The sequence below is a fragment of the Neomonachus schauinslandi genome, chromosome 3 (genome assembly GCF_002201575.2).
Source record: "Neomonachus schauinslandi chromosome 3, ASM220157v2, whole genome shotgun sequence".
Lineage (NCBI taxonomy): Eukaryota > Metazoa > Chordata > Mammalia > Carnivora > Phocidae > Neomonachus > Neomonachus schauinslandi.
In genome coordinates this window covers 177,846,469-177,860,823 of record NC_058405.1, presented here as the reverse complement: position 1 = coordinate 177,860,823, position 14,355 = coordinate 177,846,469, and the positions used below count along the sequence as shown (strand labels likewise).

Sequence of the window (14,355 nt, the reverse complement as noted above, 5' to 3'; positions counted from 1 at the left end):
TGTCCTGAGACAAATAGACCCAGCACATTCTCTCCTTCTGAAAGAAGGTCTTTTCTTATAATAGGTTCATAAAAATTCTTCACCTTAAGGCAAAGGTGGTTTGTGGGTTCATCTATAAATACATTCACTAAACAAGTACTTATCTTGTGCCTGGCCCAGGCACTGGGGAGAGATCAATGCATAGGAGGAACAGGGTTCCCACTCTCGTGGACCAGACAGCTGTAACGGGCACCTCACAACCAGAGAGTGCACTTCCTCTCATAGCTGGTCTTACTCAAAGAGGCCATTTGGGAAGAAAATTAAAACCATTTCTATTACCATGAAAACCTTGAGGAATTTTAATGTTCTAAAGCATGTCTCCCAAAAGACCTCCTTGTCTATATAGCAAATGAACATACTTCTGAGCAAATGACAAGCATGAATATTTCTAAGCATGAATAGAAATGAGGAGACATGCTCTCCTCCACATGGGTTTCCAGATGGTAGATTCATCCTATTTCAAAACCTGCATGAAAATTCTGCACTATTGTATAAAAATGCATTGGTTGACGTGACCTAAAGGATCAAATTATCTAACTCTGAAAAGTAACATTATTCACCAAAAAATGGTCTGTTCAAGCAGAAAAAAAAAAAAAAAAAAAGATCTCCTCTAGCTCGGTATGGAAAGTTAGTTTACACACCGTTTCCTAACTGTTCCAGCTGTGCTAAATAAGAGCTGTCATATTTAGTGAAGACACCACCTTAAATTCTTGTGATTTTGGTAAAAGGGTCTAATTATTTTTTGAAACTGTCATTTTTTTTTTGAGCACACAAATAATCCTAAACCTTTTCTTACCCCGAGAAATGCTTGCACCTTCCCAAATGAGGAGGATTATTAGAAGGGTTATAGTCATCTCCTACCTTCTCCTACAGTCACACACTGTATTTTTATTTCCCACGGATACACATCAACATCTGTCACCATAAATAATACTTTTCATTTGCCACTTTGATTCCAGAGTCAAAGAAAAAAGTCCTTAGTTAAAATATGTATCCTCCAATGGGATGTTCTCTCATCCTCTTGAATGCCTTCTAAGAGTATAGTTACTTAAAAATGAGAGTTTCGTGCTCGGGAATACCGTACTTCCTTTTGTGTGCCTCAAATAGTTTCCTTAGCTCTTCCATATAGGTCTGATGCAACTCCTCAATCTGCTCCGGGCTTGGGTGCAGAGTCTGATGAACAGGGATTGGGCGGCCAACTGCAAAAACAGAGAACACAGCCGACGTAAGAAAACTAAACCACTCCACCACAAACGGCTACCTCTCATGGACGGCTCTGGAAAGATCTGCCAATCAGACTCTGTCAGGCCTGCCTGCTCCAATCCCTTGCTCATTTTACTGGCTGCCTCCAACAGTCACACCATCCCATTTGAGAACCAATAAAGAACTTTCCTTCTCTACAGTTGCTGGAGTGGAAGGCCGCTGGTGGTTTTGACTTGAGTCAAGCGAACTACTGGGCTGACCACAGCTGTGAGGTAAGAGGACATAGCTGTGTGCGAACGTCACCAGCTCTGTCCCTCTTGTACAGCTGACGGCCCGGCCACAGTACCCTATTGTGACCGACTCCGAAGTCTCAAGTCGTGAGGCATCAGCCCTCTCCTCTGACTCTTTTTAATTTCCTTCTAAAAATTTAAGGAATGTTTATCTTCACAGCTAAGAATCTGTATTAGAAAACACATACAATCACAAGAATCCCACTGTTAAGAGTGGAAAACAAAACTAACCAGAAGTCTCAGTAGAAAATTTATTAAATAAACCGCGGAACACTCATGCAACAGAATCCTAGGCAGCAATTTTTTTGAAAAATGAAATTATATGTGTACACACACACACATCGAGGTCTAAAAGGTATGAAGGGGGGGGGCAAGTTGTGAAATAATACAGTATGATCCCATTTGTGAAAAGATATTTATATTCCTAAGTGCGTAATAAGCTTTAGTGCATTTAAAAAGTCTAGAGACTTTTTAACCATTACCTCTAGGAAGGAAGGAAGGTAGAGATGGGGGACTTTTCAGTTTATCTGTGTAGGAGCTTTCTACAATGAGAATGCATTTGTGTTTTACCTGTAATTAAAAATGAGCTAATTATTATGTAACCTGGCAACTTCTATACATATTTAAAAAGGTGTTTAGATTGTGTCTCAGACTGTTTGAAACCTTGTTACAAGATACACATGGCTTTGGCACCTGCTTTCCTGGGTCTTCCCAGCTCACTGCGCCCCCTGCTGCTTCCTGATGCCAAGAGTTGAGAACCTACAGGATGTTTGGTGACGTGCTGGGCAGCAAACAGCTTATTACCCTCTATTAACTTGGGTATGAGGTCAAGTGGGGCCATAGATAATGGAATGGAACTCAGAGGGCAGAGAGGAGGTTTCCTCTGGCCTACTCTAGGTTGTTCCGTGCTATATCCAAGGTTCAAATCCATGTCAGTAACAGAAGGTGTTAAGGGAAAACCAAGCAAATGTTAACGCAGAGAGAAAGAAGGAAGTAATAAATGACATCAGCATGGGAGGTAAGGTGGCACGGAGAAGAGAGTGAAACACACAAACACACATATATAACAGAGTGTAGTATTATTATTATTATTTTTTAAGATTTTATTTATTTGACAGAGAAAGCACAAGCAGGGGGAGTGGGAGAGGGAGAAGCAGGCTCCCCGCCGAGGAGGGAGCCCGATGCGGGACTTGATCCCAGGACCCTGGGATCATGACCTGAGCCGAAGGCAGACGCTCAACCATCTGAGCCACCCAGGCGCCCTAACAGAATGTATTATTAAGAAGATTATCTATCTATCTAACGTTGCAGTAAGGAGATAAATACAGACATACATAGTAGATACATACCACCTTACTGCAGTATTAATATTCTCCAATTGCTAAGTTTTTCATCAGATACAGCCTCAAGAATCTCACATACAGTTCTCTTTTGATAGCCTGGATGTCAAATTTACATAGAGCGGACATCAGTCCTTTGTAACTCAAAAGAAAGCACAGGAACTGTCTTGCTGTCAGTTGTAGTTGGAAATACAGATGAGGAGAGGCTAACGGGGTGATGGTATAGAATAGGAGCTGGTGCTCGACAAAGGGCGCTAGACTAGACCAGTACACTGAGCTAGTAAGTGTTTTCCTCGCTGGCCTTAATTCTGACATCCATAGGATAAAAAAGTAGAACTCCATGATCTTGAAGCCTCTTCCTAACTCTGACCTTTTTGTTTCAAGAAAAAAAAAAAAAAAACTGAGACATCTACATGTGAATTGAGAATCTATTAGGCAATGACAACAGACTAGCAAATTCAGTTTTACAGAACTAGCTCCTGGTAAGTGAAATTGACCAAAAAGAAAGGTCAAGTGCAACTATTCAAGGTGGGTGGGGGGGACTCAGAAAGAGACTTAGTGGTCTGAGAAGCTGAAGTGTGTTGTTCCCAGCTTAAATTAAGACTCCTGAATTCTGAATTATTAATTAAGTCTTACTTCCTATCAGCTATACTACAGCTAACTTCAATGCTGTTCTTATTCATGGGCTCACTCTATTTCACATGGTTCTTCTGGAGAGCTCAAACATGCCCATGACTTCTCCCTTTAAAGTGGGAGATGGGCAACTTCATCCTTGCCTTTCTCTTGTTTACCTGTACAGAAACAGAGATGCTGGAAATTCCCAAACTATACAAAAAGAACAGGAATTTAGGATGTAAAGCCAGTTCTCCTGCCCCTCCTACGAACCCAAAATTGGATTCGAGAGTAAGAAATCGTTCTCAATTACTTGTTAGGGATAAAGACAGAGGTCACAAAACAAAAACTTGCAAATCTGAGAAGGGTCCCCAGAGCCCTAGAAGACCAAAATTCATTCTCTCTCTCTCTCTCCCCAAAAAGGAGATTTTTTACTACTAAGGAGAAGAAAACAAAGCTAAGACTAGTTAGTTGCAAATTGCCCTGTAACTCTCTTTTTACAACACAAAGGAAAAAACCAGCTGCATCAGGCTGCTCTTGCAAATAGAACTCCTTGCCCTGGAAAAACCAATCATCATCTCCTTGTGGCGAAGTCAGGAATCATAGTGCTCCTGTTTATGTTTCGGGGCTTTTTATAGCTGGCGTGCATGTTTGTTCCATTTTCCAGTTCCATCCAGCAATTCAAGATTAGTTATGCACTTATGGGCTCATACGGCAGTCTCGCCCTATTTCTATGGTGCTGTGTTGTAGTTAACCAAGATGAAGAATGAGCAGCTTCATAGGGCACTGCATACACGACTGGAGAGGAATTTGGAAATGGGCATGATTTTCTTCTCGTTGAGGCAAAGAGTAGATCTTTTGCAGTAAGAAGTCTTTCCTCTATTTTTCTTTAATTATGAAAATTCCACAGAGTTTATCGCTCTAACAGTCTCACACAGGAATTAGTCTTTCTCTGGATGCCACACGAGAGAAAGTCCAGCCTGTTGGCAGAGGCGGTTGGGAAGAGTCAAAATGTGGGTGCCAATGAAACCTGGGTTTACTGAACCTGTGACTTACGGTGGAGGCTCAAATATGCCGGATGTGAGGAAAGAGAGAGTGTGTGTGTGCTTCCATACATTTATTGAACACTTAATGGGTTGTATTGGGCACCATGTTAATCCCCTTAACATTTTTATCTCCTTAAATCGCTACTTTACATTTAAATTTAAATTAGGTTCCCTTCCTTTCTTTGTATTTCAGAGAATCCCTTAGCCTGCCTTTTTCCCCCCCCCATCAGGATATAATAATGACTTGAAATACAATGGACCACTTTGTCCTCAAGTGGTTTCAAACCAGTTTTATTTTATTAAAGTACATTCCTTTCCCTATCTTTATGTTAAAAAATTCAAAATTATAGAAAGACTAAGCACTTGCATACGCCTCCTTAGATTCACCAGTTTTGAACATTTTGTGCATACCCCCGTGTGTATTTACATATGTATTATTTTTATTTTTGTAGACCCGTTTGAAAATAAGTTGTAGACATCAATGGTTCAATCGCGTTACCATCCCTAAACATTTCGGCACGAAGTACCTGAGAACAAAAACACTGTCCTTTTTAACAACACCATTATCATACCCAAGGAACTTAACCTCTATATGATATTATTTTGTACTGAATCCACATTCAAACTTGATGAGTTGTCTCAATGATATCCTTACAGTTGCTTCACCCCCCTCCCCCCACCATGACAGCTGTTGTGTCTTTGAGTTCTCTCGTCCTTTTGGTCTTTCACGACATTAATATTTTTGAAGAATCCAGGCCAGTTGTTTAATACAATGTCTCACAATCTGAATTTGTTTCCTCATGATTTGATTCAGATGAACACTTTGGCAAGAATACTTATACAGGGAGATGGAAACACATTTAATAGCTCTCAACAATCTGGCCAGGAAGTCTCCTAGCACCTGGGGCCTAGGGAGCACTTTCCCACATACCATGTCATTTGATCCCCAGCATAACCCTAAGACAAGACAGGACAATTGTAATAGTTTCTTCTTCAGAGTCATAAAATCTGAGGCTCAGGGACGAGAAATGAAACCACCTAAGTCACTCAGAATCAGACCCCAAGTCCACATTACTTCCTTCTGTAAATTTAGTCGATGCATGATCTAAACAGCTTCTGGATGTCAATCTTGGTTTGTGTGGCTGGCGCCTGAGGGGTAGACGCTACCATCATGTTGGGCCTACAATGCAAAGAACCAATTTCTTAATGGCAGTGATTCTATTTTTCAGTTTTGTCATAAATGTAAAAATGAAACAAACACTTCTACCTCATTCATAATCAAAAGGCAGGCCAAGGAGTTACAAAGTCAGCCGAAGTTGTGAGGCTGGACAGAATGGGATGGGAGCCCTTCCCCAGGGCACATGCAAACACAGCTGATAAGCCTCTCTGGATTATCCAGAATTCAAATAATCTAACACTGCGTGAGGAGGGAGAGACAACTAATTAATACAGAAGGAATACTAGAGCTAGGAAACCATCAGTTTGCAGCTGTGACTGCCTTAATCGATTCAGGCAAGAATTATCAATGGATATTAAAGCCATCAAGTCAAGTCTGATGAACAGAATAATTACACAGTGTCTAAGTAACACTATCCCCAGGTTACTTGTTAATGAAAAGGAAAAAGTCTTTATAAATATAATGCATATAATATATACTTATGTATATAAACATATAAAGATTTCTGTAGATAAATCTTTGTGATTTAACTTTATAGTGGAGAAACCTGGTAAACACCCCACTCAAGTGATCAAAATGAGTATAGCCAACGATGGGACGAACTGACATCAAAAGCCTCTTGATATGATGTACTGAGGAAGACACATCATTTCTGTGGAATTCTTGCCACAAATGCATAACTGGAATATAATCATGATGAAACAGACCAACCCAAGTTGACCTACAAACCACTGACCTATACTTCTCCAAACTGCTCATGTCATAAAGACAAAAGCAAGTTGAAAAATGAATCCAGTTTGAAGCAGGTTGAAGAGATGTGAAAATTAAATGCAATGTATGATCCTGTTGAGGGAAAAAACACTCGACCCCTACCCCCAATACCCTCCAAAAGCACAGCTAACAAGGAAATTACTGTGGCAATTGGTGAAATTTACACTGTACACTGGTTAACAGTACTTTATCAATGTTCAATTTCCTAAACTGTACTGACATTATCGAGGAGAATCATCTTGCTCTTAAGAGAGATACAAAGGAGCAAAAGTCATGATGCCTGCACACACTCAAACAGTTTACTTATAACAATAGTAAAGAGAGTATTTATTACACCATTAGAGAGAGAGAAAAACTGTAGCAAAATATTACCAACTGGTGAGTGTGGGAGAAAGGCACACAGGAGTTCATTTTCTACTCATGAAACTTTTCTGAACTTTGAAATTTTTCAACATAAACTTTTAAAAATTAAAATCCACGCATACCATGATACATGAAACCTCCCCCTTTCAACGGCAAATTCCCTTGTCTCTTACTTTCTTCCCCAAACATGGAGCTTCCCATCATACTACCATACTGACTCTACAACTTGAATTTAACATTAGCTTCCCTTAAAATTTTTAATGGGTACTTGTTAGATATTTGAAAACTTACAACTTACAATCAGAAAGGCATAACTAAAGAATGAATTGTTTACAAATGTGTCTTGAGTCCCTATCCTGTGGGCACTGGGAATAGAGCAGAGAACAGTAAGACAAAATCCTTGCTCTCCCGGAGCTCTGTATTGTAGAAACAAAGCAATTCCAAGGAACTGCAATTCTTTACACATTGTTTTTAGAGTCTAAACTTCTTTCAATTACCCATCCTGGGTATCATGATGGATGTGATATTTAAATCAGTTTCTCTCTATTATTTATGTAATGAAACACAATACATGTGAACATTTTATTATATTTTGATAAACTGACAATAACAAAATATATAAATTACATACTATTTGTGAAATGTGTAAAGAAAATATATGGTATCTTTTTTTACTTTTTTATTAAATTTTTTACTTTAATTCCAGTATAGTTAACATAGTGTTATATTAGTTTCAGTTGTACAATATTCAGCACTTCTATACATTACTCAGTGCTCATCACAAGTGTCCTCTTAATCCCTATCACTTATTTCTCCATTCCCCCCCCCACTGACCTCTCCTCTGTCCATTCTCTATAGCTAAGAGACTGTTTCTTGGTTTCTTTTTTTTCTTTGCTTGTTTTGTTTCTTAAACTCCACATATGGTGAGATCATATGGTATTTGTCTTCCTTTGGCTTATTTTGCTTAGCATTATACTCTCTAGCTCCATCCATGTTGTTGGAAACGGCAAGATTTCATTCTTTTTTACAGCTGAATAACATTCCACAGTATATATACACCACATCTTCTTTATCCATTCATCTATAGATGGATATGTGGGCTGCTTCCATAACTTGGCTGTTGTAAATAATGCTGCAATAAACCCAGGGGTGCTTGTATCCATTTTAACTAGTGTTTTTGTATTTTTTTGGGTAAATACCCAGTAATGCAATTACTGAGCCATAAGGTAGTTCCATTTTCAACTTTTTGAAGAACCTCCATACTGTTTTCCCCAGGGGCTACACCAGTCTGCATTCCTACCAACAGCACAAAGGGTTCCCCTTTCTCTACATCCTCACCAACACTTGTTGTTTCTTGTGTTTTTTATTTTAGCCATTCTGAAGGGCGTGAGGTGATATCTCTTTGTAGTTTTGATGTGCATTTCCCTGATGATGAGTGATGTCGAGCACCTTTTCATGTGTCTGTTGGCCAGTTGTATTTCCTCTTTGGAGAAGCATTTTTTTCATGTCTTCTGCCCATTTTTTCATTGGATTGTTTTTTGGGAGTTAAATTGTATAACTTCTTTATATATTTTGGATACTAACCCTTTATCAGAGATGTCATTTGGAAATGTCTTCTTCCATTCCATAGGCTTTTAGTTTTGTTGATTGTTTCCTTTGCTGTGCAGATGCTAATATATGGTATCTTCTTTACAAATTATTTCCAGTGAGTGACCCTCAGCTAAGGGGAAAGATGAGTGGTCAGTCAGTTAAGCATCTGACTTCAGCTCAGGTCATGATCTCAGGGTCCTGGGATCAAGCCCCAGGCTCCACGCTAGTGAGGAGTCTGCCCGTCCCGTTCCCTCTGCCCTTCCCCCTACTCGTGTATGCACGCTCTCTCTCAAATAAATAAAATCTTTAAAAAAAAAAAATAGGAAAGATGGTTTTGATGGAGGATGCAGAGAAACCTGATGGTTTGGCCAGGTGTAGTATAAGAAATATGAAGAGAGGGTTAAGTGTGACCTGATGATGGCACTTTGGATTCAATGAGAACACATTTTTAAGAGGATTTAATTAGTAGGGTATTAACAGACAAAACCCTTACAGTGTTAGTGATTCTCACTGTATTTGAGAATCACTAACACTGAAATGAATGCTCTGAGGTCACTGAGGAAGGGAGGTCTCACAGCTGTGGGGGGAAGCTGTACGATGGAGAACCTGAGCATCTCCAGACAGCTGTGGGTGCAAGGATTATAGATGAAATGATGATTTAACTAACTGAACTAATATTAACTGAGTTCTTATGAGGTAGAGTTAAGTTCACAAGCTCTTAATTAAATGGGAGGGGAGCAGAAGGACCACAAAATAACTCGCTGGTCTCGACTCCACCTGATCTGCCTGGGCCGTGTCAGCAAGTCAGCAAAGAACTCTGAGTTTGAAGTGCACTGATTTAAAACAGAACTGAACATAGTAACTTAGATCACTGTCACCATATCGCATTGCACTGGATTGATATGTAGCTTTGCTTCTGTTTATGGAATTGTCAATATTCTATCCTCACGTGTGTTATTCAAATAAAAGTCTTCATTTTATTTATTTATTTTTTAAGGAGGCTCCACGCCCAACGTGGGGCTTGAACTCCTGACCCATAGATCGAGAGTCGTGTGCTCTACCAACTAACCAGCCAGGCATCCCCCAAATAAAAGTCTTCAGATGCACATAGTCTGTGAGGGTCTGGTTCACCCAAATCAGGTTGCTCTTAATCCGTCTGACTCCCACTCTGCCACCATAAAATCAAACTCATGGTAGCTGAGATTTTATGTAAATGTTCATATTCTCAGGTTGGTTTTTTTTTTTATTGATAAACCACCATTTATTTATCAACTTCCTTATTAGAGATGTAGGCTATAATTTTTCACTATTACAAATATTATTATATTGAGAATTTGTGTGGGGGGGGGTTGTTAATTTTATTTTATTATGTTATGTGAGTCACCATACATTACATCACTAGTTTTTGATGTAGTGTTCCATGATTCATTGTTTGCATATAACACCCAGTGCTCCATGCAATACGTGCCCTCCTTAATACCCATCACTGGGCTAACCCATCCCCCCCCACCCCCCTCCCCTCTAAAACCCTCAGTTTGTTTCTCAGAGTCCATAGTCTCTCATGGATTATCTTCCCCTCCGATTTCCCCCCCTTCATTTTTCCCTTCCTACTATCTTCTTCTTTTTTTTTTTTTTTTAACATAATGTATTATTTGTTTCAGAGGTACAGGTCTGTGATTCTCAGGTTGTTTTTTTTGTTTTTTTTAAAGATTTTATTTATTTATTTGACAGAGAGAGAGAGCACAAGCAAGGGGAGTGGCAGGCAGAGGGAGAAGCAGGCTCCCCGCAGAGAAGGGGGAGCCCGATGCGGGACTTGATCCCAGGACCCTGGGATCATGACCTGAGCCGAAGGCAGTCGCTTAACCAACTGAGCCACCCAGGCGCCCTCTCAGCTTGGTTTTTAAAAGGCTTCAAATAACAGCAGGATACTGAGGATGCTAGAGACTAGATATGCTATTTCTGATGTGATCATTTGGGAGGTAGGCCGAAGAGCGGACTGAAGCAATTTTCTCTTATTCTAAGTCTTGAAGAAAAACGAGTTAGACAGGCACAAGTGAAGACCAGAGTTCTAGGTTTTCTAGTCGCAACAACGAATTCCGATTTGGTCATTTCCATTTGACCCTTGACCAATTAATTGTCAGTAGAGTTATAATTAGGCTGTATCATATGATGACCACTTTACTTAAAACTACAGTTTACCCCCACCAGGCGATAACTATAATCATTTAAATCAACAAAATACACTTGGCTTTCAACATCGGCAACTTACTTCATGTGTGTATGAGTTATACTTAATTAAACTTTTAGCTCCTAAAAATCATGTCTTTCAATTCTCCTCATATCCCCAAAAAGGCCAACTACAGTACTTTGCACATAAGGGACCAAAAATTACTACTTAATATTACAACAAAGAAAAATCATGGTCTAACCCATGTGGATTATCTGGTTAAAAAATATATATTATGCCAAAGAAATATAACCAGCTTATCTTGGAAAAACACAATTGCAAACTCATCTCTGGGCTCCCATTACACTAACTAATCAACAGTCTGTTAACATTCCATTTGAATTAAATACCTCATTTAAAAATAGTGTCATGTGGGGTGCCTGGGTGGCTCAGTCGGTTAAGCGACTGCCTTCAGCTTAGGTCATGATCCTGGAGCCCCGGGATCGAGTCCCGCATCGGGCTCCCTGCTCAGCGGGGAGTCTGCTTCTCCCTCTGACCCTCCCCCCTCTCATGTGCTCTCTCTCTCATTCTGTCTCAAATAAATAAATAAAATCTTTAAAAAAAAAAAAGTGTCATGTGACTGCATGTGACATGCAAAGCTCTCAGAAACTGACAGTAAACAGTAAAATCCCATTCTAATGAAACAGATCTAAAAACATTTTGAATGTCATTTAATGGACTACCATGGTGAAACTTTTACGTCCAGTTTCAGATGAAGTATACAGTTTGGTTAACTGTGCTATTAGTATCTGGCTCTGCACTTTCTTCTGCTCAGCAATCCAGGTCACCTTCTGTGTGAAGAGCTAATTACTCTGCCCCTCAGTCCTTCCATCAACAATCTGTCACCTTCCTCCCCCATCTCAATTCCCCCCAATGTACCACTTTTTAAAATAAAATCAGTTCATGTTAGAATACATATAAAAACAGCGAGAGGCCCCCCAAAATGCTTTTGCTACAGAAACTAGTGCCTAGGTGAATTGCACACGATGAAGATTTCTATTACACAGAAATCTGGGTCGATTAATAGACTGATGTAATGTGTTCATCAAAGAATTGCTACGTTACAATCTGCTGGTACAGAGAAATAGATTCATATAGAGTACTAGGAACTTTATGTCTAAATTGGATTCTCCCTGTTGTAGTTCAATAGTAGTATTCTTGAAAGTAATCAATTTCCAAGTGGAAAATAGTCATTTCTTAGCTAAAAGGCATGCCATAAATGAAGCTCAAGTCACATCTACAGGATTCTTATTTTAGGAAGTTCTTACTCAAAGCCCCTTCCCTTGCATTAGCCCTGCAATCAATAACAATAACATTGCTCAAAGTAAGGTAATACTTTTACTTATTCTAAGAAGCCTTTAGTCTTCGATATACATACCAACAGTGTGGATAGGTTTCCTATAGGGCATCAGGCCAAAATTGTATTGAAAAATTCCTCTGGCATGGAACAGCGGCAAAGCAAACCCCATGACCTTCTGTAGCTTCTCTTGCACAGTTCGAAGCCATGAGCCTTCAGGGTTGTTAACTTGTTTAAATAGCTCATTTTCTCCAAAAGAAAACACTGGGACCAAGGAGGCGCTACAAACAAAGCGGAAGAATACAAATTTTTAAGGAAAATGATTTAAGTATTTTATTCTGTTCAGATGACTTTTGCAACATATCCCAACAATTTTTCTTTTTTTCTTTCAATCTTTTTATTCATTTATTTTAATTATTATGTTCAAATAGGCAGCATATAGTACATCATTAGTTTTTTGATGCAGTGTTCAACGACTGGGCATGCGTTGTGATGGGCACTGGGTGTTGTACGCTACTGATGAATCACTGAGCCAAGAATTTTTCAATGTTCCCATGTCTCCCTATACTGCTAATTTCATGTTCCACTCAGTGAAACTGACTTATACTTGAAATCCTTTGGGGCAGGGCGCCTGGGTGGCTCAGTCGTTAATTATCTGCCTTTAGCTCAGGTCATGATCCCAGAGTCCTAGGATCGAGCCCTACATCGGGAAGCCTGCTTCTCCCTCTCCCACTCGCCCTGCTTGTGTTCCCTCTCTTGCTGTGTCTCTGTCAAAAAATAAGTAAAATCTGGGCGCCTGGGTGGCTCAGTTGGTTGAGCGACTGCCTTCGGCTCAGGTCATGATCCTGGAGTCCCGGGATCGAGTCCCGCGTCGGGCTCCCTGCTCAGCGGGGAGTCTCCTTCTCCCTCTGACCCTCCTCTCTCTCATGCTCTCTGTCTCTCATTCTCTCTCTCAAATAAATAAATAAAGTCTTTAAAAAAAATAATAATAAATAAGTAAAATCTTTAAAAAAAAAAAAAAAAGAAAGAAAGAAATCCTTTGGGGCAGTACTTCAGCAGCTTAGCAATTCGTGGTATTTTATTCCATAGAAAAATCAAGGCTCTGGGAAGCTTCCTTTCCACCTAGAGTCCAGACCATGATTTGTTTGTTCATTTGGCTGGAAATTTATACTCCGTATATAAAATTTTGTACTTTTTATTGGTTTGCTTTTTAAAATTTTTATTTATTTTTAAGATTTTATTTATTTATTTGACAGAGAGAGAGACAGCGAGAGAGGGAACACAAGCAGGGGGAGTAGGAGAGGGAGAAGCAGGCCTCCCGCTGAGCAGGGAGCCCGATGCGGGGCTCGATCCCATCATGACCCAGCCAAAGGCAGACGCTTAACGACTGAGTCACCCAGATGCCCCTGTTTGCTTTTTTAAAAAAATATTTATTTACTTGAGAGAGAGAGAAAATGCGTAGGGGGGGAGAGGCAGAGAGAAAGGGAAAAGCAGACTCCCTGCTGAGCCGGGAGCCCAATGCGGGGCTCAATCCCAGGACCCTAGATCATGACCTGAGCTGAAGGCAGATGCCTGACAGACTGAGCCACCCAAGTGCCCCTGTTTGCTTTGTTTTTAAAGGTGAGTTTAACTTCTGGATGCCATGGCACTGCACTACCTTAGGGGGAAGGTTGTATGCCATTTCCCATGAACATCCACATCTGCTTTTATTTGAAGGTCAGCTAAGAGGAAGTCTGTGTTTAAGGACTGGAGAAATTACTTTATTTTTTTGTGTTCATTTAATAACATCTTAACTTCTCTGACCCAGGTACCTGAAATGAGAAGCTACTTACCCATGGGTCAAAGCAATTTTAACAAATCCTTTCCGTTGGCGGATGAACAGAGTGAATTTTCCAGGATGGGCATCCAGTGATTCCTCTGCACCCCCAAGAACAATGACTGAAATGTTTCCACCTTCCTCCTTGCTCAGCACATGGGACACACTTTTCTTAGAAACTGAGACTGACCCTTAATGAATAAAGCAAAAGGGCTAAGTATTTATCTTAAAAATTAAAATATCTCTCATAATATTCAATGGCATCAGTGAACATTTAACAAAATTCCCTAGAACATCTTGCTTAAAATTTTGTCACAGCCGGATCTTTGGTAATATATTCCATTCATAAAATATAACATTTTGTCAGGTGATTGGGATAGGTCTTTAAAATGTCATTTGTTATTAGATCTACCACTTATTTGGGTAGGTTGTACGCTGCTCAACTCTATGGACTCTATTCATATTGCACTATAAGTGAAAGGTGCCCTCTGCAGTTGTTCAGTGCACAACCTGCATAGCTGTACGTGGTGACTTTGATCACTACCCTGGTGAATCCTGGCTCAGAACCAAAAAGCATATCCTTT

At 39.9% G+C, this 14,355-nt stretch overlaps 1 protein-coding gene across 2 annotated transcripts in view; it reads right to left on the bottom strand.

The window, feature by feature from the left end:
• Positions 1-616: 616 nt before the first annotated feature.
• MOGAT1 (monoacylglycerol O-acyltransferase 1) overlaps positions 617-14,355 on the bottom strand; it is a 34,140-nt gene continuing 20,401 nt past the window's right edge. For both annotated transcript variants that reach the window (XM_021703095.2, XM_021703096.2), the window contains exons 4-6: positions 13,788-13,962; positions 12,037-12,236; positions 617-1,238 (exon numbers count right to left, since the gene is read on the bottom strand). In XM_021703095.2, the coding sequence (XP_021558770.1) occupies positions 1,084-1,238; positions 12,037-12,236; positions 13,788-13,962 (530 nt within the window). In that variant the 3' untranslated portion in view covers positions 617-1,083. The remainder of the gene's footprint in view (positions 1,239-12,036; positions 12,237-13,787; positions 13,963-14,355) is intronic.